At 44.0% G+C, this 23,623-nt stretch overlaps 1 protein-coding gene across 7 annotated transcripts in view; it reads left to right on the top strand.

Annotated features, from left to right (window-relative positions):
* Positions 1-23,623, top strand: part of Rai14 (retinoic acid induced 14) — a 156,855-nt gene that overhangs the window by 83,893 nt on the left and 49,339 nt on the right. For all 7 annotated transcript variants that reach the window (XM_023707461.1, XM_023707463.1, XM_023707462.1 and 4 more), the window contains one exon: positions 10,537-10,667. In XM_023707461.1, coding sequence (XP_023563229.1) covers positions 10,537-10,667 — 131 coding nt within the window. The remainder of the gene's footprint in view (positions 1-10,536; positions 10,668-23,623) is intronic.

Raw genomic sequence — 23,623 nt, forward strand, 5'->3', positions numbered from 1 at the left:
CTGGAGGTGGGTGTTATGCATGGGATGTAGCTCCAGGATGGTGGGCAGGAAACAGATTGCTGTAGTGTGCGATTGCTAAGAAGGTCACTGACCTTCAGTCAGCAGAAGTGGAGCCCTCTGAGAGCCATTAGGTGCTAGCTGGGCACAGCTATCCCCCACGTGTCATTGCATTAATGTCCCAGGGCTGTTGTCATCGATTACTACAGTCTGATAGGCTTATGAGACAAACCTTTATTTTCTCAGTTCAAAAGGCCTGATGTCCAAAATGAAGGAATGAATGTCAGAGTTAGTGCCTTCTGGAGGTTCTAAAGGAAAATCTGTTCTGTTCCTCTAGCCTGGCTGCTGTGGATGCCAACAATCCTCTGTTCCTGTTTGCAGGCTCCTCGCTCCGATCTCTGTCCCCATCACTGCATGGATTTCTTCTCCACTTCTCTTTGTCTTCTCTTATTCTTATAAAGAATAAGAACACTGGTTGTTGGTTTTAGCCTCCATCCTAAATTTAGGATAACTTCACCTCTAGATCCTTAATTATTTATATATGTGAAGGCCTTATTTCCTATTCATGCTGTGTTTTGAAGTAGAAATGCATGCTTGGGGGCACTGTTTAACCCCCATCCTCACTTGTAGGAAGCTGTGTTGGCTCATGCTAGCCTTAAGGTCCTCAAACATTTCTTGGCCCTCAAGCAAGAGCATGAACTTCAGGTTCTAGAGATACCCTGCCCATGGGGAACACCCCAACCCAGTTTAAGATCCCTGTTTTTAACCTCTTGAATTAACTAGCTTCAAGGAAGAAACGTGGGAAGAGTTATGTATGCTTCATATGCAATGTATGTTGTGCTACTTGGTAGAAGAGCAACACGTAGGAATTGTGGCTGCTTATTAATGTTCAGATGTATGCTGGTATACTTCTGGCATATTCTTGGGTTATAATTAAATATGTCTCCAGGTGTCTTGTGTATGCACGGAGCCTTGCTTCTGCCTTAAGATATTTATTTTTTACCCAAGGTAGCTGCCTTTAAGCAATGAGTGTTCCTTTGAGTTAAATAAATCTCATATATGTGCACACAATTTTTTTAAGGCTCACTATTCACAGAGACCTTATGATGCAAATATTTGTAAAATAAGTACTCATGCTTTACTTGCTTTCCTGAAACTACAGAATTCTTGTCTAATAGTAAATTTGCTTTAGGCTGGGGTTCCTATGTTTAGAGGAGACTTAGAAGAGCTGGGGTCCCTCAGTGCTTGGGGTTCTGGATTTAATGCTCAGCATCAAAAATAAATAGATAGCTAGACAGATGGGGAAGAATCCTTGTCTGTCTCTTCCAGTTTCAGGTGGTCCTTGGTCTTCCTTATTTACAGACATCAGAACTCCAGGCTCTGCCTCAGTTGCCAGTGGCCTTCTTCCTGTGCCTCTCAAGCCTTCATTAGAAGGACACTGACCATTGAGTTCGGGACTCACCCTAAGCCAGGGTGACCTCGTTTTGACATCTGCGGTGACTCTACTTCCACATAGGGTCACATTCTGAAATTGTGAGGATATAAACCTTGTAGGGGCATTGTTCAGCTCAGTACAGTGGTTACAGAAATTTAAATGAAGAATATTATTATGAGTGGAGGAGGCACCACTCATAATACCAACTCAGTCAATCACAAGAAGCCACTTGGTCCTAGACAGGACTCATGTGCTGTGCAGTCCTATGTTTTTCTCCGTGGATAGGCTCTGCTCTTTGGCCACCTCCACCTCACATTTTTCACCATCTTTTGGGTGGATTCCCTCAAAGCCTAAATTATTTCCTAGTATTTCTCCAAGATTCTGGCCCCTCCTCCTATTTTTCCTGTCTGCCGTCCTGGAAATGCTAACATTGATATAAATGATCAGTCCAATGTTCTGCTCCTGCTCCTATATGACCATGCCTGGACTTTGTCCACACCCACCCCTCATCCCACAGTCACCTCAGATTAGCCTCGCCCTGGCACCTCCCTTCCATCCTCCCAGCCCTCTGTGCTGTGCTAACGTCCTTCATTCGTCTCTGGTCAAGGACCAGCCCCCTCCCACCTCGTGCTCCTGTCCTACCCACCCTCAGTGAAAAGGTCACGTGGCATTACTAAGTGGTTTCCTCTCATGGAGTTATCATTTCTACCCCCAGCTGGATCTTCAGGGCTTGAAAACCCGTCTGCTTATTGCAAATAAGTTTCCTTTCCCATGCCCCTAGGAGCTTTTGAGAATGTCATCATTTGTCAAGCTTCTTACCCACCACTGACCCTGATTTCTTTGCCTCCTGCTTCCTGGGGAAAACACAAAAGCCATGAAACACACACTGTGACCTCCTCTCTGCCGTCTGCATCTTTGTCCTCCTTCCTTTGCACTTCTCTCAGAGGCAGAATATGACCCTGTGTGGCAAAGATCACAGACCTGCCCATGTGGTGACATCCACCCCCCCAGTCCCTTATCAGCTATCCACACACACTTCTTGTAGTTTTTGTGTCTCCCTCCACTGATTTGTTTGTGTACCTCTATCTAGAAACATGCTGCAGTTTTCCTCATTGTAAAAAGTTCCTTCTATGTTCCTCTCAAACTGCTTTTGTAGATTTTCCTCTTGTGAAAAATAACTATGCTGTGAAGAGAGTGTTGAGTTCCTCAATCTTTGTGTACCTCAATTTTCTCATCTGGAAAGGTCTAATAACAGTACCTACCCAGTGCCTTTATTGTTATGATTAAGTTCTAATGTAGCACAATAATTTCAGTCATATTAAGTAGAAATAGTTTCAATAGTATTATCTCTGGGTGTTTGTAGAGCTTAGTTCATAGCACTTGTCTAGTCTGTTTCCGTCCTCAAAGCTTGTGGAGACCTGGAAAGCCAGGACTATTTCATGCTCATCACTTTATCCCTAAAACTTCACATGCTGCTTAGCTTCTTCCTTCTCCTCCTCCTCTTCCTCTCTTCTTCCTCTTCTCCTCCTCTTCCTCCTCCTCCTTTCTTCTTCCTCCTTTCCTCCTCCTCCTCCTCCTCCTCCTCCTCCTTCTCCTTCTTCTCTCTCTCTCTCTGAGTATTTGAAACCTCCTGGATTAACTGAAGTAATTTTTTTTCCTTTAAGACTGTGATCTTACCTCATGTGACATGTTTTCCCCCCTTTTATAGTAGCATGCAAAATCAGAGGGAAGAAAGTGAGATTGTGAAGAATTTCAGTATATTTGAAGCAAAGGAGTGGTAGAGGAAGGGTTAATCACTAAAGCCTCCCAGGGTGAAAGGAAGAAAGACAAGGCTGTTGGGTGAGCAGCTCTGAACTGAGCCCCTCCCAGCTGGCAGGCAATTTAGGGCAGCTCCCCTAAGGGACAGACGCTGGCCTGCAGAGGCCCTGCCGCCCGCTGGAGTCCACAGGCTTTCTGGATGCTTTAGGAAGGCTACTTCCAGCTGTGCCTAGTGCAGTGGAGCAGAACATGGAAGAGCCTAACCAGGAGGACAGCCCTTGTCCTGGGAGGAGAGTGGCTGAGGCTGAGAGTAGAGGCCAGATGTGGCTGGGAGAGGGACTACCTGACCCTGGTGGAGGAGTCCGGGCCAGCGAGGTCACTCAGTGGTTTAAGTGGCCTGCATAGGCAAGCTTAGGCAAGCACAGGGACCACAGTTCAATCCCTGGCACCACATGCTATGCCAGCCCCCCCCCCCAGCAGGCTGAGCAGGCCACACACACACACACACACACACACACACACGCAAAAAAACCATAGTAGGTCTGTGACACAGCATTCAACATTTATGTGCAAGTAACCAGTACCTTAGCTGACTCAAGGGAGAACGACAGACTTCAGGGTGAAGAGCAGACCCAGTATAGCCTCTGAATATCTTAGCTAAAAGTTGCCTCTCTTCTTTTGTGTCAGTCCTCCGTTTCCTTCACTTTAGGCGATTTTACCTCTAGTACTGTTTTCTTTTGTTTGCATGTTTTTGGTATTGCTGTATTTTACCTCCACAACTGTATAGAAAATATGATGAAGGTTATTCTGGACATGTAAAAGGCAATATATATTTGTTGAATGAATGAATGAATGAATGAATGAATGAATGGTAGGGATTGAGTCTCATATAACAGTATAACACCTATAGAATCTTCTGAATTATTTTGCACCTAGCTGATAGATATTAATAATTACTAGCTGGAATAATCAGTAGAAGAAACTGTTATCTGCCCATGAAATTTGTCTGTTCCTGGTCGTCAGTTTAAAAAGTTGTGAGGAAAAAAATGTGCAGTGTTTTCTGGACAGTGTGAAACTGAAGCCCTACCAGTGCAAACATGACTTATTTTGTCTTTTACCTTTGCCTTGCTAATTCTACTGGCAAAACACTGCACTCTCCATAAGTAAACAGAAGGGGGAAGCAGCCTTTCCAAAGATAATCTCAGCAATGGACTTTTCCCAGTGGCTGCTCCAACATACGCACATAGAAGGAGCTTTTCCAGTGTGTGATGGTTTGGGCTTTAGCATCGTTCCAAAAGAAAAATCAGAGCAACGTTTCTCTTCCCAGCTCACTCTGTGCCACTGGGTTATTTTATTGGGTAGATCTATTCCAAAACTGAAGCCTGCTCACCAGCCAGATGTCCAGATTGTGACCACTGGATTTCCACTGGTTTTTTTTTTTTTTTTTTTGGTTCGCCACGATTAAATGAAAATAAAAGAAGATGATGCCATGTCTGGCCCAGGGCAGATGTTACCGGTTGCCAAGGCCCCAGCATTCATCACACAGTTGACATAGTGTTTGCTCCCCTAGATGAAGGCAGGCAAAGCTCTGAAGTAACTAGGTGTCATTTGGAAATGATTTGATGAACAGGAAACTTACCGGCCAGTCATTGAAAATCTCATTTGTGATATATTAGCAGGAATGTTTGGAGCCCACATGGAGGGTCGTGTCTGCCTTTCCCACATGCTGCCCTTCATAGCTGACACATTACACATGTCTCTGGAGCATAATATACGGCTTCCTGAACTTGCAGATGTGGGCTCATGTGCTCTGTTGAAATAGCATCTGTTTAAACAGTCTCCTGGAAAAGTGAACCCTGTTCAATAGTTGCATGGCTATGAAAGTTTCTCCAGAGACACTTCAAAAGTGATTTCTAAGGAGCATAGTAGAAAATTGGTACCAAGGTGTTACTTGACTTGTCTTGGGGGCTGTGTAATACACACTAGGCCAGCTATGTAGCTCCTACCTGATTCTCAGTGATAATTTACAAGTAGACAAATTTCCTCCATTTCCCGAATAAAGAACTAGAGACTTAAGGAGTCCCACCACCTACTCAATGCTACCTGAATAGGAAGTGATAGAGCTAGAATTTCAATAGTTGCAAATGCTCTTGACTCTGAAAGCTGTCCCTTTTTTTCTACCCTGAAACTTATTAACATGGATTGGCTAAGAATAGAGGTTTGAGCTGCAGAAGTCTCTGAAGTGTATGCAGGCGTTGCACATACATGCACGCTTCTGAGGAAATTCCATAGCTTTATTAAATTCTCCAGGTCATTTTCTGAGGCTGCTGAAAGGTTAAGGATGAAGTCTTGGTTACCAGGTTGCCTTCTTAGTAGAAGGCAGCAAGAGAGATTGTGACCATCAGAGGCACTTGACTAGTGTTGGCTTGACAGGAATGGAACCATTGTTTCTACTGTGTGGGATGGGTGTGTAGAGTACTTGCCCAGTGTGGCAAAGATCCAAGGTCCTAGCTCTAGCACTGGGGGTGCTTCTTTCTACTGTGTTTATTGTTTCTTTCCACATTATTGTTTTTAATATCTGCCCATGTTGTTACATTTAGTTATAACTTGTTCATTTTCATTGCTCTTGTTATCCTACCATTTGACTGATTTATAATCTGTTCATGCTTCTGTTATCCAATGTTTGGGTCATTTGTAATTTTTGCCCCTTAGAAAACACTGTTAGTAACATTCATATACATGTCTTGCATGTGGGTTCCCCATACAACTCCTAGGAAAGTCTAATATCTACCAGACATCTATGGAAGGCACACTTAGTTTTATAAGAAAAAGCTGGAGGATTCTTCTTTTCTTCCATCACCTTCCTAAGAAGGCTTTATGGAAAAGAAAATACTTTCAAGTCAACTTTCTGATAGTCTTCACATAGGTTCCCTAGCTGACAATGAGAATCAAGGAACACATTTGTTGAACCTAAGAGATTCCAGGGTGTGCTCCAGATTATTGGGTCAGAACCTCCAGAGTAGGGCAACAGACCTAAGCAGCACACTGGGAAACATTGCTTTCTCCCTCACTAAATGTGTGAATGAAGCGTGGCTCCTTAGTCATGAAGAAATTTGAAGGAAGTATACACATGATTAAAATGTAGGAAAGTTGGGGCTGGACAGATAGCTCAGCAAATGAAAGTGCCTGCTTAGGCAGATGAAGGGACTGGGGTTTGGTCCCCGGCTGGCCATGCCGGCCCTGCCCCTGGGGCACCCTGAGACTTGGGAGGCTGAAAACAGGAAGGATCACTACAAGTCCGATCTGTGTAGTGAGACACTGTAGACCCTGTACGAAATATATAAAATCAATAAAAAGTCTTGGAAAGTTGGCCTTGGTGGAAAAGTTAAAGGAGCTTATAAAATTTGTAAAAATCTGAAGTTTGAGTCAGTAATTATTTGCAAAAGAATGAACAAGCTTTGTAAGTGAAAGTACTTGTTAATTCAAAAGAGATTTCAGTTGATCAAGAGGGAAAAACCTCTGGGTAAAATCAGTAACAAAGGTGAAGACAGAGGAAATGAGCATTGGGAGCTCCTGAACCAAAGCCAGGATGCGATATTTCGTGAAGTCTAGACTGTGGGCTTCAGTGGAGCTGGGGATGTGGGTCGTCAGGAACACTGTGGAGTAAAGAAGCAGAGGAAGAGATCATCAGGAAAGGCCTGGAATCCGTGAGCAGAAACTAGCCAGTGTGTAGGGGGTGGACACACAGCTTTCCAAAGGAGTGATTTCTAAAGGTTCTTATTGTGGTTCTCTATTAAGAAATGTGTTTATATCAAAGCCAGGTTTACATAGGCATATAATGGATGAAAGTTTCATAAGACACTTAACCTTAATACGTGTATTGTGTCTAATGTTTTATATTTTTTCTCTTTCACCTTTTAATGTGTGTTAGATTAATGCATTGAAAAGTCAAAAAGGTGACCAGTGTAGATGGAGTTGGTCCTTTGTGGGGAGCACAATTAGAGGAGAGGATTTTCATGGGAATTGGCAAGGGCGGATGGTGGTCCTTAAAAGCCTTCTTTGATTCTGGGCTGTGATTGAATATATTTGGAATGTTACAACAAAGTTGCAAATTTTGAATCTAATCCTACCTTGGCCAGTAGATCAACAAAGATGACTTCTTGAGATTTTTTTTTTCAATGCTTGATTTCAATTTAGTATGTCTCAGCAGAGGGATGGGTGTGGAGAACAGGAATTTGTTTCTGGATTTTTCTAGAGCAGTGGCCTATAGAAGTACAAGGGAGCTTCTTAAATACCATGGGGCTTTTAGTATGAAGTAGGGAATGTCTCCATGGGCAAGATTAGGAGACAAAATTGATGGCTCCTGGGCGGCTGTGCTTCTGGCAGAATATGGTATGGCCAGGTGTGTGTATCAGAGCCAACTGCATGTGTGCCCGGTGGTGTAGTCCAGGATTGCAGACCTCAGCCGGCACAGCCTCGCTCTCTGCTAGTGCTGGCCGGAAGTCTAGGAAATAGCCTTTCACCTCAGAAGACCCACTATTTAGAATTCCAGATTCCCAGGCAAGAAGTCTAATTAGGACATTTCTTGGCTTCTGCTTTGGGTATATTTGTGATGTTTGACCTAACCTCTTAGCTTCTTTGCATCTTTCTTAGCTCATGGTCTACCAAACTTTCTCCCTTCAGGTTTGCTTCTGCCTTCTTCATTTGGGTCGAGCAGCATCCTTTTCCCTCCTGCTGCTCATGGGGAGTCCTCTTTTCAGCACTTGGGGGTGTTGCGGATTATTCCTTCAGTACTTGCTTATGAGAAACTGTTCTTGTTACCTGGTCCGCTCCAAGAGAGAAGGAGCTTCGACTTTTCTTGCAGACTCCCCATAGAAAGGGATTTCCGACCTTAAAGACTGTACCATTGCTCTTCCTCTCCGAAGAGGAAGGGGGAAGAACATTTCCTGCCACGTCCTGTGCAGATTGAACTCCCTACAGATCCACATGGAACTGATTTTAGAGAACCCCTGCAATCAGATTTTTTCTCTATTTTAAAGTGAGTGCCTCAGCAGCACTGAAGAGGAAAATCCTTTCATGTGTTCTCTGTTACTTAAATGCTTTCAGTCTTGTCTGCTAAGATTTAATATCCTTCTGATCTTCTCAATCCTCAGTCCAGTTTTAATTTGGTCAGTTTAGATTAGGAAGGATTTTAAAAGGCAACGCTTCTTTCCTTTTAAGATCATGTAGGTAGCAATAATCAAAAATGTATCCAAAGATTGTTGCATATAACCCTCCGGAGCAGGATCCCTACTGATTGAGAAGCAGTGGCTTTTAGGTACAGTATTACACATTGGTTTAGATCTCTAGTATCTCCAGAGGCCTCGTGTCCTCATAGATGGGCATTTGGAAGGTGGCGAGGTCATGGAGAGCCCCAAGGTTGACTTGCTGCTGGGAGGTGGGGCCTGGGAGCATGACCCGGAAGGTCATCTCACTCCCTGCTGCTTCCCTTCACGCTCTGCTTCCTGGCTGCCACAACATGAGCAGCTTCCTCCACACAGGCCCTTCTATCCCACACTGTCTGAACCTAATTCTTCCTACCAAGGACTGAAGCCATGAGCCAATCTCTCCTCCTGTAAGTTGTGTCAGGTATTTTGTCCCTGCAACAGGAAAAGTGAGCAAGACACATAAATGGTAGGGTTCTGGAACAATCTCTAATAAAACTCAGTTTGAGGAATTTTATAGAGAAGATTAAGGTTTGGAGGAATCACACTGGGCACCTAGTCCAAAGCTTGGGAAGACAGGCACAGAGAGGTTATGAGTGACATAAGGTCACACAGCATATCCTGTCAGTCCAGAGTTCCAAACTTCAAATTCATAAAGCTTAGAGAACAAACTGCTGATTTGCCTTCAGGTTACTTCTGACTGTGTTCTTGCACTCAGCTATGTCCACGGAGGAGGAGGAGCAAGTACTGAGTAATGAAGATGTCCCCATCTTGAGCCTTAGAGATGCCCATTTTGGACATTTCTCCTTTACTCCTCCATGACCTGAGGCTTTCTTGAGCCCCGCGTCTAGGCTTGGGTCAGAGGGTGACTAGGCCATCTTGTGAATCCACTGCGGCTGTGAGAGGATGGAGTCCCAGTGGGCCAAGTAGTTCCATCAGTACGGAACTTGGGCACACAGCCAGGGCTAGAGAAGTGAAATGCCTCGTTGGTAGTTTTTCAGTCTTGCCCGTCCCTCTGTCTGCTTCTTCATAGTCAGCTATAGCAACTGGGGTCCATGGTGAAGCCTTTCATATGAAATGCCTGGAAGAAAAGACGATGCCCTGGAGACTTGCATGCAGAAGGCTTTGGAGAGGGACGAGGCATCCCTCCCAGGGTAACAGTGTCCAGAGGTGAAAGGGCCAGAAGTAGGCACAGCTCACGGCCTGTGCAGGAGGACAGGAGCATCACGCAGGCCGGTGGGGTCCCTGGGGGGCTGGGATGTACCCAGCATCTTTTCTCCATCTCTCCCTTCATTAGTCCTGTACGCCGCATGCACCGCCCAGACCCTAAGTCCCTGCTTGTATTTCATCTTCTGCTTCACACCCTTCAGTGGGTCACAGTTGTCTTTTCATATTTGAAGCTTGTTAGTCTTGTGCTCAAGGCTCCTTTCTTCTTCTGTAGCGATCACTTATTTCTCTTCCAGCCTTAAGAGTGAAAGCCGGTTTTTGTGTTTATGAAAGCTGTACTGTTACGGCGGTTTGCGGAATTATTCTGTGGGGGTTGGGATTGATGGTGGTGAAGGTTTTGTTCCAAGCTGTTTGACGTCGAAGAGCTTTTTCAGAAAGAACTTTAGTTTCTAGTGACCCTTCATTGAGTCTGCAGCCTGGACCGCTACTTAAAATCTTCAAACAGCTCAAAAATGGTTGCCCAGTAAGTAAGTACCTGTGAAAGCAGATGGAGAACTATGTGTATTTAAACTCCTGGCTAATCTTGAACTGTTGGTCAGTTTGATTCTGTTACACAGGGCACTTGGGTGAGGTCAAAGCTCAGGGTTCCCAGGCGCCAGCTGTCAAGTTTAGCAAGAAACTAGCTAATGTGTAAACTGGCCTCGAGGTCTTTCTAAATTTCTTCATTTTCCCAAGAGTAGTTAAAAGCGGACATTTTATCTCCGGAGTTTGGTGACAGCTGACATTTCAATGCACTGTTGATGTTTTCTTTTAAGAAGCCAATTGTCTTGGGTATCCCCGTGGTGAAGGGGAAGGTACTTGAAAGTCGTCCATTTGGGGCACGTTTTGATTTAAGCGGGAAAGACTGAGCTCCTGCCAGTCAGCGTGGCCTGGCCAGCGTCGCTCACCCGTCTGCCTGTCCTCTCTCCCCCACAGACCAATGAGTGGAACAAGAATGACGACCGCCTGCTGCAGGCCGTGGAGAATGGCGACGTGGAGAAGGTGGCCTCGCTGCTGGGCAAGAAGGGGGCCAGTGCCACCAAGCACGACAGCGAGGGCAAGACCGCGTAAGCCACAGGCTCGCTTTCATTGTCTTCCTGTTCTGGGTTCTTAAGGCTCTCTGGGATCCTCAGTATCCACTAGGCAGTTCTCTCAGTGCTTTATGGGGGTTTGTGAAATTACTGCTACTTCCCCTTCTCCCGCTCCCATGATTCAGTATGTGTGAGGATGTTTTAACTTGGTTCCTATCCCTTCCAGTTCCAAATCCACTTTGAGCTTTTATTTGAATAGGAGCTCAGTTTGCTCTCAGAGACAGCCAGAGACTTCACCAGAGAACAGCTAGCACCAGGAGTGTAGTCAGTTTGATAAACAGGAAATGAATTATATCCTAGATTTAAAAAAAAAACAAAAAACACAGCATAAAAGAAAAACAGTTTGTTTTCATTACCCTCAAGCCTTACTACTATATTATAATGTAGTTAACTACCCTCTTGAACACTGGTAATTACGTGAGTAGTGTAAAATGATTTTGCTTCATGTTTTGTATGTAATACTCTTATTTGCCATAATTAAAACTATATTTGAGTATTGTGTTTGTATGTATTGACTGGCTATTAGCAGCAGGGCTCTCACTGGTTGGGCTCCAGTGGGAACAGGTAATTCCACTGGTTGTCCATCTTTTGAGTCCTTATAACAACATAATATTACCCTCCAAAAGTAATAGCAGCTTATAAGGCTGCCTGCTTTTCATAGAAGTCAATGCTTGGTTTAAGATTAACATTATATCTCTCCAATCTAGTTCATAAGTCTGAATAAATCCTCTAAAAGACATCAATGCACTTATCAGGGTCATCTAAGGCACATGAACTCTGGAAGTTCCAAATTTCCTATTTACTTCTTTAAAAGGTATTGTCCTTGAGGAGCTTGCATAAACCCAGCTAAGAATGGGTGTAGCCTTGTAGAGGCCTGGATTATAGCTGTTTTAGAAGTACACCCTCTAGACTAGAAAGGCAAATAGGGGAAACCTTGCTTTCACCAATGGTGGGCGAGGCTGAACTGCCTGGTTTTTCTGTTGCTCACATCTACATTTTTTAAAAATTATTTATTTATCTATCTATCTATCTATCTATCTATCTATCTATCTATTTATTTATTTATTGTGTGTGTGTGTGTGTGTGTGTGTGTGTGTGTGTGGCCAGCTCAGCCCACCAGGGGGCGGGGCTGGCTGGCATGTGGTGCTGGGGGATCGAACCGCCGTCCCTGTGCTTTGCTCAGCTTCGCTTGTTCTGAGTAGGTGCTCCAGACCACCGAGCCATCCCACCAGCCCCTCACATCTACATTTTAAAACTTAAATAACAATGACCTTCTTAATGTAAACAAAATCTAAACATAAGACAAACATTTTTACCATTTTCTTTTTACATCATCTTTCGAGTTATAAACTAGTATCACAGTTGATATTTTTCTCTTTATTTTATTTACACGGCTCTTAACATGTAAGAATTAAACATCTTTTGGTGCCTGATGAAGCACACTCTAAAGGAGTAAGAGACTTTGACTGTGAGATGACTTGGAATTCAATAGAAATTACCTTTCTGGGCATCTCCACCTTCTTCCTAATTGATTCCTCCACCCAGGCGTCCCTGAGTAGCCCTCTCCAGAGCAGGTGGATGCTCCTTCGTCCAGTGATCTCAGTGGGAAACTCCAAAATGATACACGGAGAAAAACTGGTCTCGGATGGGTGACCTCCAAACAATACAGGGAACCTCCAAATGATATAGGGAAAAATGATCTCTGGACCTGACCTGCACGAGTTCGTGTCCTCTAAAACCAAAGAATGAATTTTAGGAACAAACAGAGGTTATGAGCAAAATATATTTATTGAGAGAAAGAAAGCTCCTGTCCAAGAGAGGGACAGGAGGGGGGCCCGAGCGGGTAGTTCCCCCTGTGTTTGTATGTATTGAGATGTTCCTATCCATTCTTATCCTGGAAGTAACCCCCGGGGCTTGGCCTTGTCCAGGGCCCTGGCCTTTAGGAACTTGCTGTACAGCAGATGAGCTAGGGGTGTGGAAATGAAACTTCATCTTTATTTAAAGTTGCTTTCTGACTCTTGCATTAAAGGCCTGAATTCTGCCCCCTGTCAGATCTGTGGCAGCATTAGATTCTCACAGACAGGACTGTTCACCTACCTGGTAAAGCCTCCCATGCTCATGTGAAGGACCCAGGTTCTAGGCTCTTTTGAATTTTCCTGAAGCCATATCTCCCTATCTAGTCTGTAGAAAACTTGTCTTGTATGAAATTGGTCCCTGCTATGAAAAATATTGGAGAGCTGTGTTATAGTTGGAGCCGGGTAGACTGGTCATGTGGACTTTGTCACGTATGAGTTGTATAATCCTTGAACCTCATCTTTTTTGAAAAACAGGGATGATATTTAATTGCTAGGATAATTGGGTATATCAAAGAAGGTCCTGATATCAGTTGGCTGACCCCAGCAACAGGCTGAGACAAGGGTTTGAGTACCGATAGTTTCTGTTGCCAGAGATTTTAGAAGGCATAGGGAAGACAGAAGCCTATAAGTAGTAGGGTTTGTATGGACTGCTTCCTACCAGGGGTAACTGGGATGACTTCCTTTAGGTTTTTTGTTTGTTTGTTTGTTTAATTTTGTGCAGAGTCTCACTACACAGCTCAGACTTGTAATGATCTTCCTGTTTTCGGCCTATATAGTGCTGGGATTACAGGTGTGCCACCATGCCCAGACCCCATTGCCAGCTCAGCACACGTGGGACGTGGGGCCAGCACGGCATGTAGTGCCAGGGATCGAACCCTGGCCCCTGTGCTTGCCTAAGCAAGGGCTTAGTCCGCTGAGCTATCTTGCCAGAGCCTTGGGGTGACTTCCAGATAAGGGCTTTGGGGAATTGGTTTAGACTTCCAGCAGGAATTGATGAGTTGTGGTTTCCTGTGTATTGTTTAAGCATTGTCCCTTGGCTACTGCCAACTACAAAGCAGAATTGAGTGGTTACAACAGAGACCACAGGGCTCACGAAACCAGAAACATTTGCTGCCTTGCCTTGCCCTTTATATAAAAATTGTGATTTTTTTTTTTTTTTTTTTTTTTTTTTTTGTATTTCACCCTCTGTCTCTCTCTAACAACATATTTTTCTTTTTTTTTTTTTGTGGGGCTGGTTATCAGGGATCAAAACTCAGGACCTTGCACTTCCCAGGCAGGCACTTAAGCCACTAAGCTATCCCTCCAGGCTCCCACCCCCTTCTTTCTTTTCTTTTTTTTTGTCTGTTTGAGACAGGATCTTGCTATGCAGTTCAGGTTGGCCTTGAGTTCACTTTGTAGCCCAGGCTGGTGTCAAACTCACAAAAATCCTGCCTCAGCCTCCTGAGTGCTGGAAATACAAAAATTGTGCTTCGCTTAAGTTCATTTTATTTATTTATTTATTTATTTATTTATTTAATGTATTTAGTACAGGGTCTACAGGGTCTAACTAAGTAGATCTGACTTGTAGTAATTCTCCTATTTTCAGCCTCCTAAGCACTAGGATTACAAGTGAGTGCCACCACACCCAGTCTCAGTGGCCATGTCAGTATGTCCAGGGGCAGGGCCAGCATGGCATGCCAGGCCTCAGACCCTCGTCCCTGGGTCTGCCTAAGCAAGCACTTTAATCTGCTGAGCTATCTGGCCAGCCCAGGTCTTGAGATTTTTGATGGTGTACACTTAGCTTTTGATCTGCTTTGTGTTCCACTGAATAGCCTTCTTGTTACCTATTTCCTCCTAGCCCATCTCTGCAGGTGTCTGTACAAGGCAACCTTTTATAGTCATCCCACAGAAAGAGAAGAGTACTGAGTGTTTGTAGTAGTTTTGTAGAAGACAGTACTCACTACAAGAAGATGGAAAGTTCAGATGAGCAGCTTGGCCCCCCTTGTGACCACCCTGACACATTTGCACCTTTTTATTCATATGTATTTTTCCATCCCCTGAACCCTCATTTCTCCAGCATCAGATTCATTTATTTATAAGACTTTATAAAATTACCATATATACAGATTAATAACCACGCTAATAGACCAAAGAACGTATGAAACATGTAAGGCAATTATACTAAGTCAAGGTACAACTTCAGATACATTGTCCATGCAGGATTATACGTTTTTTCTTTTCCTATTATCTTTAATAAGTTATGTCCTATAAATTTTTCATATAAGCTAAACCTTGCAATATTTAAGCTTGTGTGTCTAAGCTCTTATTATGTGTAGAGTACATGGTTTGACTAATAGATTTTCTTGTATATTGTGGTAAAATTTACACAAAACTTGCCCTTTTAATGACTTTTTAAGTGTTTACCTCAGTGGCATTAAGAGCATTCACAGTGTGGTATGACCATTATTGCTATGTGGTACCAGTGCTTTATGACCACCCTAAAAGGGAAACCCAGTATCCATCAGGCAGTCCCCCTTAGCCTGGCATCCACTAATCTGATTCCTGTCTCTGAAACTGCCTATTCTGGATATTTTGTGTCAGTGGAATCATAAAATATTGACCTTCTGTCTCTAGCTTATTTCTCTTCGTGTGTTCTTAGGGTCCATCCACCTTGTAGCATGTGCCAGTGTTCATTCTGCTCTTTGATAGAATTGCACATGGCTGCCACGTAGCAATCACCACCTCCACTTTTCAGATATTCCCTTGGAGATCCACGGAACATGGCTCTCTGTGAGCTCGCTCTAGAAACCACTCTCACACTTCTGTGTGCTTGCAAGCCAGCTCTTCTCCGCTTCAGCCACACACAAGTGGAAGGCTAGAAGGCCTCCTGAAAAAGGAAGGAAGGAGGAAATTATTTTTCCAGTGTAGAAGTTTCCCATGAGTAGTCATCTGTCAACGCTTAATTTTTCTGCTTGAGATATTCCTTTTGAGGACTAAAGTTATTAACTAATAACTGTAAGAATTAAATTTTTAAAGGTACCCCAGAATTCAGTCTTTTCTGGCTTTATATTTTGATTCAAAAGTTATGATTTGAATATTGCAAATTAGGTGGGGTTGTGGGGCTGGAAACCCTTTTCCTTATCCCTTCAGGATCAAAAAACAATGCAAAATTGAGGACTCTGCTGTGGATGAACCCCTAGGGGTATTGATCTTACGACCAAACCCTTCTCACCTCTGGAAGTCTGTTCTTGGGCTCCGAGGCTTAGCCTGAGTGGCACATCCATACCTGTGAATGTGGTTGGCAATTTCACCTCAGCAGTAGGAACTTCTCTGTTGGTCCTGTACCTCCCAGGTGTCTTGAGTGGAGTAGCACTTGGATGATCATGTTCCAGAAGCAGCTCTAAAGCTGTGATGGATCAGTGCTGGCCTTCAGTCCCATCGGCAAGAACTCTTGGCTAGACCAGCCCCATGAGGGCACAGAGGGTTTGTTTGTGGACACAAGAGATTTTTTTTTTTTATTTTCTGCCTACCCCTTAGAAGGGTTGACCCTTCATTTTATATAGTTCCATATCAAAATTAGGCCACAGGCCTATTTTTTGTAGCACTCGTGGGCTAACCCATTTTGTAGTTTGGTGTGGGCATCCACAGTTTTCTGTCAGTGCTGAGTTCTGATTTTGGCTTTCAAGGTTGTTTCTGTAGGCCTGCCCTGGTGTAAACATTTTCTCCCCTATGTCGTCTTCTAAAAGCAGACTGCCTGTTCCTGCTTCCTGGACAGGTAAGAATGGCCACATCCTCACTTAGGATCTATGTTGAGTTGTATTCAATGGTATTGAAAGACCAGGAACAACAGAAAGCTCTGTCCTTAAAAAATGTCTCTTTTCCAGATTCAGATCTAGAAACAAACAAGCCAAGTGGCTACTTTAGGACAAAGGTTACACCGTACAAAGTCATTCTTCTGATATTTGTGGAAGTGACTTTTCAGTATGGCCCTTATGGAGAAAACACTGCCTTCTGCTGATGGGCAGATTGTGTAGTAGAGAAGTAACTGGGGGTCCAGGGGGAAGAGCACTATTGTGACAAGTGTCGCAACCTGCACCCTGGATTTTCTAGCACTTCAGAGAAAATGTTGGTCTACTACCTACACAACCAGCATAACCAGAAAGTCCCACAAATGAGACAGAAAAGGCGGCCATCTATCAGACGTCCTCCAGAAAGCTCCAGAGCCCAAGCTCACAACCACAGGCATAGTTCAGAAATTTCTTAGGCTTTTCATTTCCTTCCTGGAATACTTTCTTTCAGAAAAAAGATAAGAAACCATGTCAGAAGTGTTTCTTCACCTAACAAAGATGAAAGAATGGTTTAAAAAAAAAAAATCAAATGACTGGAATTTGTTTAGGAAAAAGTAAAAGGAGAGTGGTGTCTTGGTCTTAAGAGAACAGTATAGAGTAGGGCAGAGTTATAGCTCCAGGCTGTGTTTATGGAGGGGCCTTGGCTTGCTTCTACCCCATCTGGTCTCTTTCCATGGGGGATGTGAGGAGGTGGGAGCATGTCACTGAAACCTCTTACGTAGAAGAGTTTAATTGTTTCAAGATGCTTTCCCCTACGTTTGGATGGGCCTTTAATTAAAGTTATGTGTTTGTCTTGGGAACAACCAGACTAAATAAAGTCACTGCTTAGGACTGTAGTACTTGGACAAATACCCAGCAGGACACGTGTGTGGAGGTCTTAAAAGAGTGTGTGTGTGTGTGTGTGTGTGTGTGTGTGTGTGTGTGTGTACATAAACACATGCATGCTTTTGTAGCTCACAGATCAGAAACCTGATCTATTTGGCTTTGAAGGCAAGAACTTGTAAAAGTGTTTGTAGGTGGTTCTTTGGAACTTTCAATACTGTGTATGAAGTGGAGGGAGGTGCTCCTTGAACTCTGCAGATCAGTAAGAGAAGGCTTCTGTGTCTGATCTACACATTCTATCTTCTTGATTTCTTGGAAAAGGGGTGTATTAGAAAATCAGGATCAGCATTTCAGTCTTAGAAACCAGGTCACAGCACCTAATCAGCTTCCTCTAGGTCTTTTTAAAAAATGGCTATAAGGTTAGTTTGTGTGAAACCATTACACAGTATATTTCAATTGTAGCTGCATCCCTCTTGAAAAATCACCCTGTCTTTCCTTAAGACCTGCTGATATTTGACAGAATGATAAATTACACAGTACAGTTGCTGTATCCACTCTCCTTTGAGTCACTTAAGTTTTTGAAAGTAACATAACCCTTGTTCATATCTTGCAACTACTACGTGCTCAGGTGTTTGTGCTTCATGAGTCTACTGGTTGGTAGGTACTGCTGTCTGAAATGTTCCAAACTGTAACATAAGCAGATACAAAGAAGGAGGAGATATGGTTCTTGTCTGCAAGATGCATAGCCTTCAGCCAGAAAGGCAGGAACAATGAAAATATTGAGTAATTCAGGTCAACTTGTAAATAATGACCCTAAGGACTCCAGGTAGGACAGCAGAGCAGTGAAGTAGTGCTTCCTAGCTGAGGTATGATGTGAGGGGTACTGAAGAATGAAGAAGTTGGTAGGATTTGAGTGGGCTCTGGGCGAGAAGGTAGTGTAAGTGCAGATAACAGCATGGATAGAGGCCAACCCAGACTGAAAATAAAAATGATACTGTGGCCACCGTCCCTTCTCTAAGAGTGTCTCTTTGCCTAGTGCAGGACTCTGTGTGAAAAGGCATCGTTGATTCTCAACTTGACTTTTATTAGAATCACCGTGGGCAGTTTAGAGACAAACTGGGATCCACCTGCGGAGATTCTGGGTTGAAGTGGTCAGGAGAGCAATCTGGGCAGAGGCCTTGTTTAGCACAGAGTAGGTGATTTGAAGGGTCAGCCCACCCACAGTGAGAACCACACTGCACAGTGCAGGCCCCGCTTCCCATCTCAGGCTGCCTGTGCTGTGATACATTACAGTTGGGCTAAGGATGGCTTCAGAGCCTAGAAGAATTGTTTTCAAGCACATACACATATACACAGATACAGACATATACGTGTTCATATAATATTTCTAGACAAAATAAAATTTAAAGGAAATGTAGATTTTTGTTTTAAACTATTGTTAAGATAACACATTTTGTGAGGTATTTATTTATTTGGTATAGGATCTCACTAATACACAGCTCAGACTTGTAGAGATCCTCCTGTCTCAACCTCTCCAGCGCTGGGATTACAGGCATGTGCCACCAGGCCGTTTTGGTGGCTGGCTCAGCTGCTGGGGCCTAGGGCCCTGGGGTTGGCATGACCTGTGGTACCCGGGATCAAACCCCGATCTTTGCATTTGTCAGGCAGGCACTTAGGCTGATGAGCTCTCTCCCCAGCCTTCTGAGGTTTTAAAAAGAAAACCGGGCTTTATGTGTAAGCTGAATGTACGTTGTTGCACAACTGTGCTGTAGAAAGAAGCATGGAACTATAGCAAGGGTGATGAGAATGGATAAGGAAATGAGCAACTCCGCTGATGGTAATATTCGTAGGATCACAGGGTTTGTATTTTAAAGTTGTTTTCAAAATTGCATTGAATCTATTGAGAAGGAAGGATTTTCGACACTTAATGGGTAATTGCTGCTCCGGGTTGAAGCTGCCTGGCTTGCTCCTCCCCCCACGCCATCTGGTGGTGCCTGCCACTGACTAGACCTGCCCCTAATGCGGAGGTCAGGAGAGCCTGGGAAATGTGATTCACTGTGATAGAGAGCGCGGGCAGAGCGGGAAAGGCCTGGAGCACACAGGCAGCGCCTGGCCCCCAGGCCTTCACGGGGGAGGGTGCCCCAGAGCAGTGTCCTCATGCTGCACGGAGACCAAAGGCTCAGGGCTCCAGTCCGGCAGGCTCTCCAGCGTGCACCAGGCCCTCCCGGGCAGTCACATTAACACCTGTCTTCCAGGTTGCCTCCACCACCCACCCTGCAGAGTTTTGTGCATTATCTGAGACCCAGTTTTGCCACCTCTCTCACGAATTCTTTGCTAACTTCTAAAGTGGATGATCCATTTCCACTGCCTCTCGAGCTACCTAGGAGTGGAAGAGTCTTAGTTACCTAAGTGCTTATCTTATCCTTCTCTCCTTCCCTTGCTTCTTTATTTTTTTTAAATTTTTATTTTTTTCCATAATTTTATTGAGAAACAAATAGCAATGAGACAGTTTCAAACCAAATTGGTGGGACAGTTTCAATAATTAACACATTGCATACATTCTTCCTAGTGGATAATTGCTGTACAAGATGCGGACATGATATCCTATTTACAAACACCATTAGAACAAATCCCTCTATTCATTAAGAGAATGTAACTATATATCTATCCTAACCACTTTGAAGCTTGCTTCTTTATTAAGGCTTGAATTCAGGGCCTTGTGCACAGTAGGCAAGTACTATACCACTGAGCTACCCCCCCAACACCCCAACCAACCTTTCTTAATAAGAGAGGAGTTGTTTCTTATGATGCTGATTATTTTTGCAATACTGGCTTTTCCCTGTGCCACCAATTCAGTGAACAATTCATCCATTTACCCCTTTTAAAGATTTTGTCAGTTTCTCTCAGATGTGCATTTCTTATGTATTTCTTTCAGCCACCCTGAGGTAAATTCATGAAGAGGGAGGTGTGGCTCAGAAAGGCCCAGAAGTGAATATAAGTCACTGGTTCTAAGTTCTCAGCGCCGGAGTGTGGGGGGTACCCTTGAATGCAGCATGAAGTCATTTGCTCCAGTGGAAATTTCAGAATGCTCAAGTGGCTCTTTCCAGACCATTTTTTATAAAATCAAACATTTCTGAAGAAAAAAAGCCAATGGTCAAGTTCAACGTCGGATTGCTTCGCCATTGCGCATGCGGTCTTCCATCTCTTCTCTCTGCCTCCCACCCTGTCCCCATAAGTGCTTAAGTATCACTGCTAGTTCCATTATTTAACTTATTCTGGGCACTGAAAGGTTAATAATTCTATATTTATAGCCTTCATTTTTATGCCAATCATAACGTATTATACTTATTTAGCAGGGAAAGGCAGCATATGTTGACATTTTTTTCAACTTTGCTGTTGGTTCCTATTGAAAGCGTGTTAAGAGCTGCAGTTGTAGCTGCTTTGGAAATAGTTCAGGGTCAGTGGTCAGTGCCACTGTCTGCTGGAGGATTCCTCTGAGCCATTGGAACTAATACCTACTGGCAGAGTAGGGTTAATTTGGGGGGCTTAGACTTAAAATCCATTAGAAAGGATTGCCTTCCCTTCAGATTATAATCTGAAATGAGAATCCAGACATTTTAATCTTACTGATAGGATATCCTAGTGAAATATTTGGTATGAGCCCACTCTCATTTCAGGACAGTGGGTAGAATTTTTGAAGTTTTCATAAATATATGCCATACAACAATTGATAGGATGGGTTAGAATCATAGACTTGAAAGGTTTCTGTGATCGTATAGACCACGCAGATGAGTAAGGTGGGGCCAGTGAATTTGCATGACTTTCCTGGAAGATGGTAATATTGTGAGAATTCCCGATCTTTAGATTTTTAGCATTCAGAATGTCCTCTGTCTTCTTCCTGATAGTTGTCCATGGATGGTAGAATTTAGACCCAAACCAGGGACTACTGAGTTTTATTTCATGGTCCCTTCGGCTATGTCAGCGAGCCTAAAAATGGAACATGCATCAGAATCACACGGGGCCTGCTGGGCTCCAGCCCTGGAGTCTGAGTAGGAACCCGAGAACTTGCATTAGTAGCAGTTTCTCAGGTGCTGTGGCAGTATAGGTTCCAGGCCGTATTAGGGAATCCACCGAGCAGCTCCCCTGGGACGCAGAATTGAGCTCAGCCTGAAGGTCAGTCCCTCTCTCGGGAACATGTGTACAGCCTGAGAAAAATGTACGGTTGTGCCATTTCTACCGGTGTGCCTTGACTTTAGGAAACTTCAAAATTTTATCATAAAAAGTCAAAGTCAAAGCTCAAGATTTGTATTATCTGAAAAAAATGCATGAAAGTTGGAAAAAGAAGTCACTCCCTCAGCATCTTGGGCCGCATAGTCTAATGGGGAAAGGCAGGTCATAAGCAGGCGTCTCTCTGACGACACGGACCGCGATGGAAGAGGGCAGGGCCTACTTGGTGTGTGCCTGTGGGAGGAAGCGCTCTCTGGGCAGATTTCTAAATGGAGTGGGCGCCTGGGCCTCACAACTTTCTAGAGGAGTAGCTCTGCTGTGGAGGGAGGAGCAAGGAAGGGCCCTGTGGTAGGAGGGCTTTCAACAGCCTCAGGAAATTGGTGGGAGCCATTGAGCTGGAGCCAGTGAGCAGGGGCATGAGAGAAAGTGAAGTAAAAGGAGTCAGGACCCAAATCCTTGTAGATGCAGCAGACTTTGATTAAGTCCTAATCATAAATGCTAAATATTCCTGGGTTTTATTTCCTTCAATATGACTATTAGTTTTCTAAGAAGACATCTTATAAAATAGGTATGATAAAAATAGATGGTTGGGAGGTGAGGCTCCTGTTGCAAGACCGAGTCCTGGAGTTCACAAGGGACTGTGAGAAAGCAATTTTGTGTCTTGTGTGAATCTCTTCTTGACCACAGGGACTCCTTTCCTGGGAAGAAGGGAGATTTGCCTGTACTAGGGAGGAACTGCTCTCAGAATCAGAGCAGTAAGTTTGAGTCCTGACTTCTTCCATATTTCCTCAGTACCTGTGAAATGACAGTGTAGGACTAATTACCCTTCGAGAGCCTCTGAGATTCTGGAGTGTGGCCAGCGCTGGTAGGGTTTGGTGAATGGTCATCTATTTCTGTGTGCTGCTAGTTGTCTCTTTGACTTGGGATTATACCCAGTCGTGGTCCAGCCCTCTGGATAGCAGCTGTCCAGGTGATGAAGGAGTCTGGTTTGAGAGACATTTTCTGTGAATGAATATGCCTGAAAAAAAATCAGTCTTCCACAAGTATTCTTGAGAATTTGTATTTCTTTCCAACCTATACTTTAGCTAGTATAGTAATCAGAAGAATTGTGTTATCACTCTGGAAAATAGCAAGAACTTTCCAGACCATAATTCATAGACTTTGCAACAGCAGCAGTCAAGTCCTCCTTCAGTAAAGAGCTTTTGGACCGATCCCAGCTGTACCCCTAGGCGTTTATTTCGGGAAGGTTTGCACCACTCCACAAGGAGTGTTGCTGTAGGAAATGAAGCCTATTGCGGCCTGACTGCTCGGCTCTGGGATCGTGTTCCCATTCATTTGGGAGCCCTGGCAGCCTCACTTTGCCCCAGTGAGAAGCTGATGTTTGCTTTTTTGCCAGATACTTCCAGTTTTTAAACTTCGCTTTTAAAAGAGCAGCCCAACCAGTAAGTTACCATTTTGTGGTTTGCAGAGCAAAGAAACAGTGCCATTTCTGCACACAGTGGTGAAGGGCTAGCTCCAGAGGCTTCCTGCTATGTGTTTGTTCTGAAATTTTGCCTCAGTTTCCTTCTCAGCAAAGCAGACACCTAATAGTTTGTTCTAACCACCCTCTGCCAAACCTTCTCTGAGGATATGACTCCGGCTATGGAGTGTTTTAGTAGATAAGCTGCTGTTGATTTTGAAGTTTTTGTCCTTTAATTTTCGTAACCATGTCTTAGAGGTAAGGAACTGACGGTAAATTCAGGAGTGCGGTGGCCAGGCCTCCACGTGGCCCTGCAGCCTCTCAGCCTACCTCCCCTGTTCCTCTGTTGCTTACGTGGACCTGTGCTCAGAATGCCACTCACTGCCTTGGAGGTGGGGGACATCAGTGAGCTGACCTTTTCTTGGGGAGCGGGGGGTCAGAGGAGAGGGGGAGCATGCCAGATAGCAACAAAATTTCTGAAACACTGAAACCCTGGGATTTTTTCCAAGTGACAAAAGCAGTAACATTGCAAATATGAGTAAGCATTAAAGAATAGAATCAAAACAGGTTTACATAAGTCTTCAAGCTGCTTATTGATGCCTTTTAGTTAGGCACTGTTGAAGGGCCCCAGCTGTCTTATAGACCAAGTGAAACATCTTCTGTTATAATGAAACATGACCCAAAGGGGATTCCTTGTTTGTGAAACTCATCTATGAAATTGTTTTTAAGGCTAAAGGGATT

Source organism: Octodon degus, unplaced genomic scaffold, assembly GCF_000260255.1.
Source record: "Octodon degus isolate 3935 unplaced genomic scaffold, OctDeg1.0 scaffold00293, whole genome shotgun sequence".
NCBI classification, from domain to species: domain Eukaryota; kingdom Metazoa; phylum Chordata; class Mammalia; order Rodentia; family Octodontidae; genus Octodon; species Octodon degus.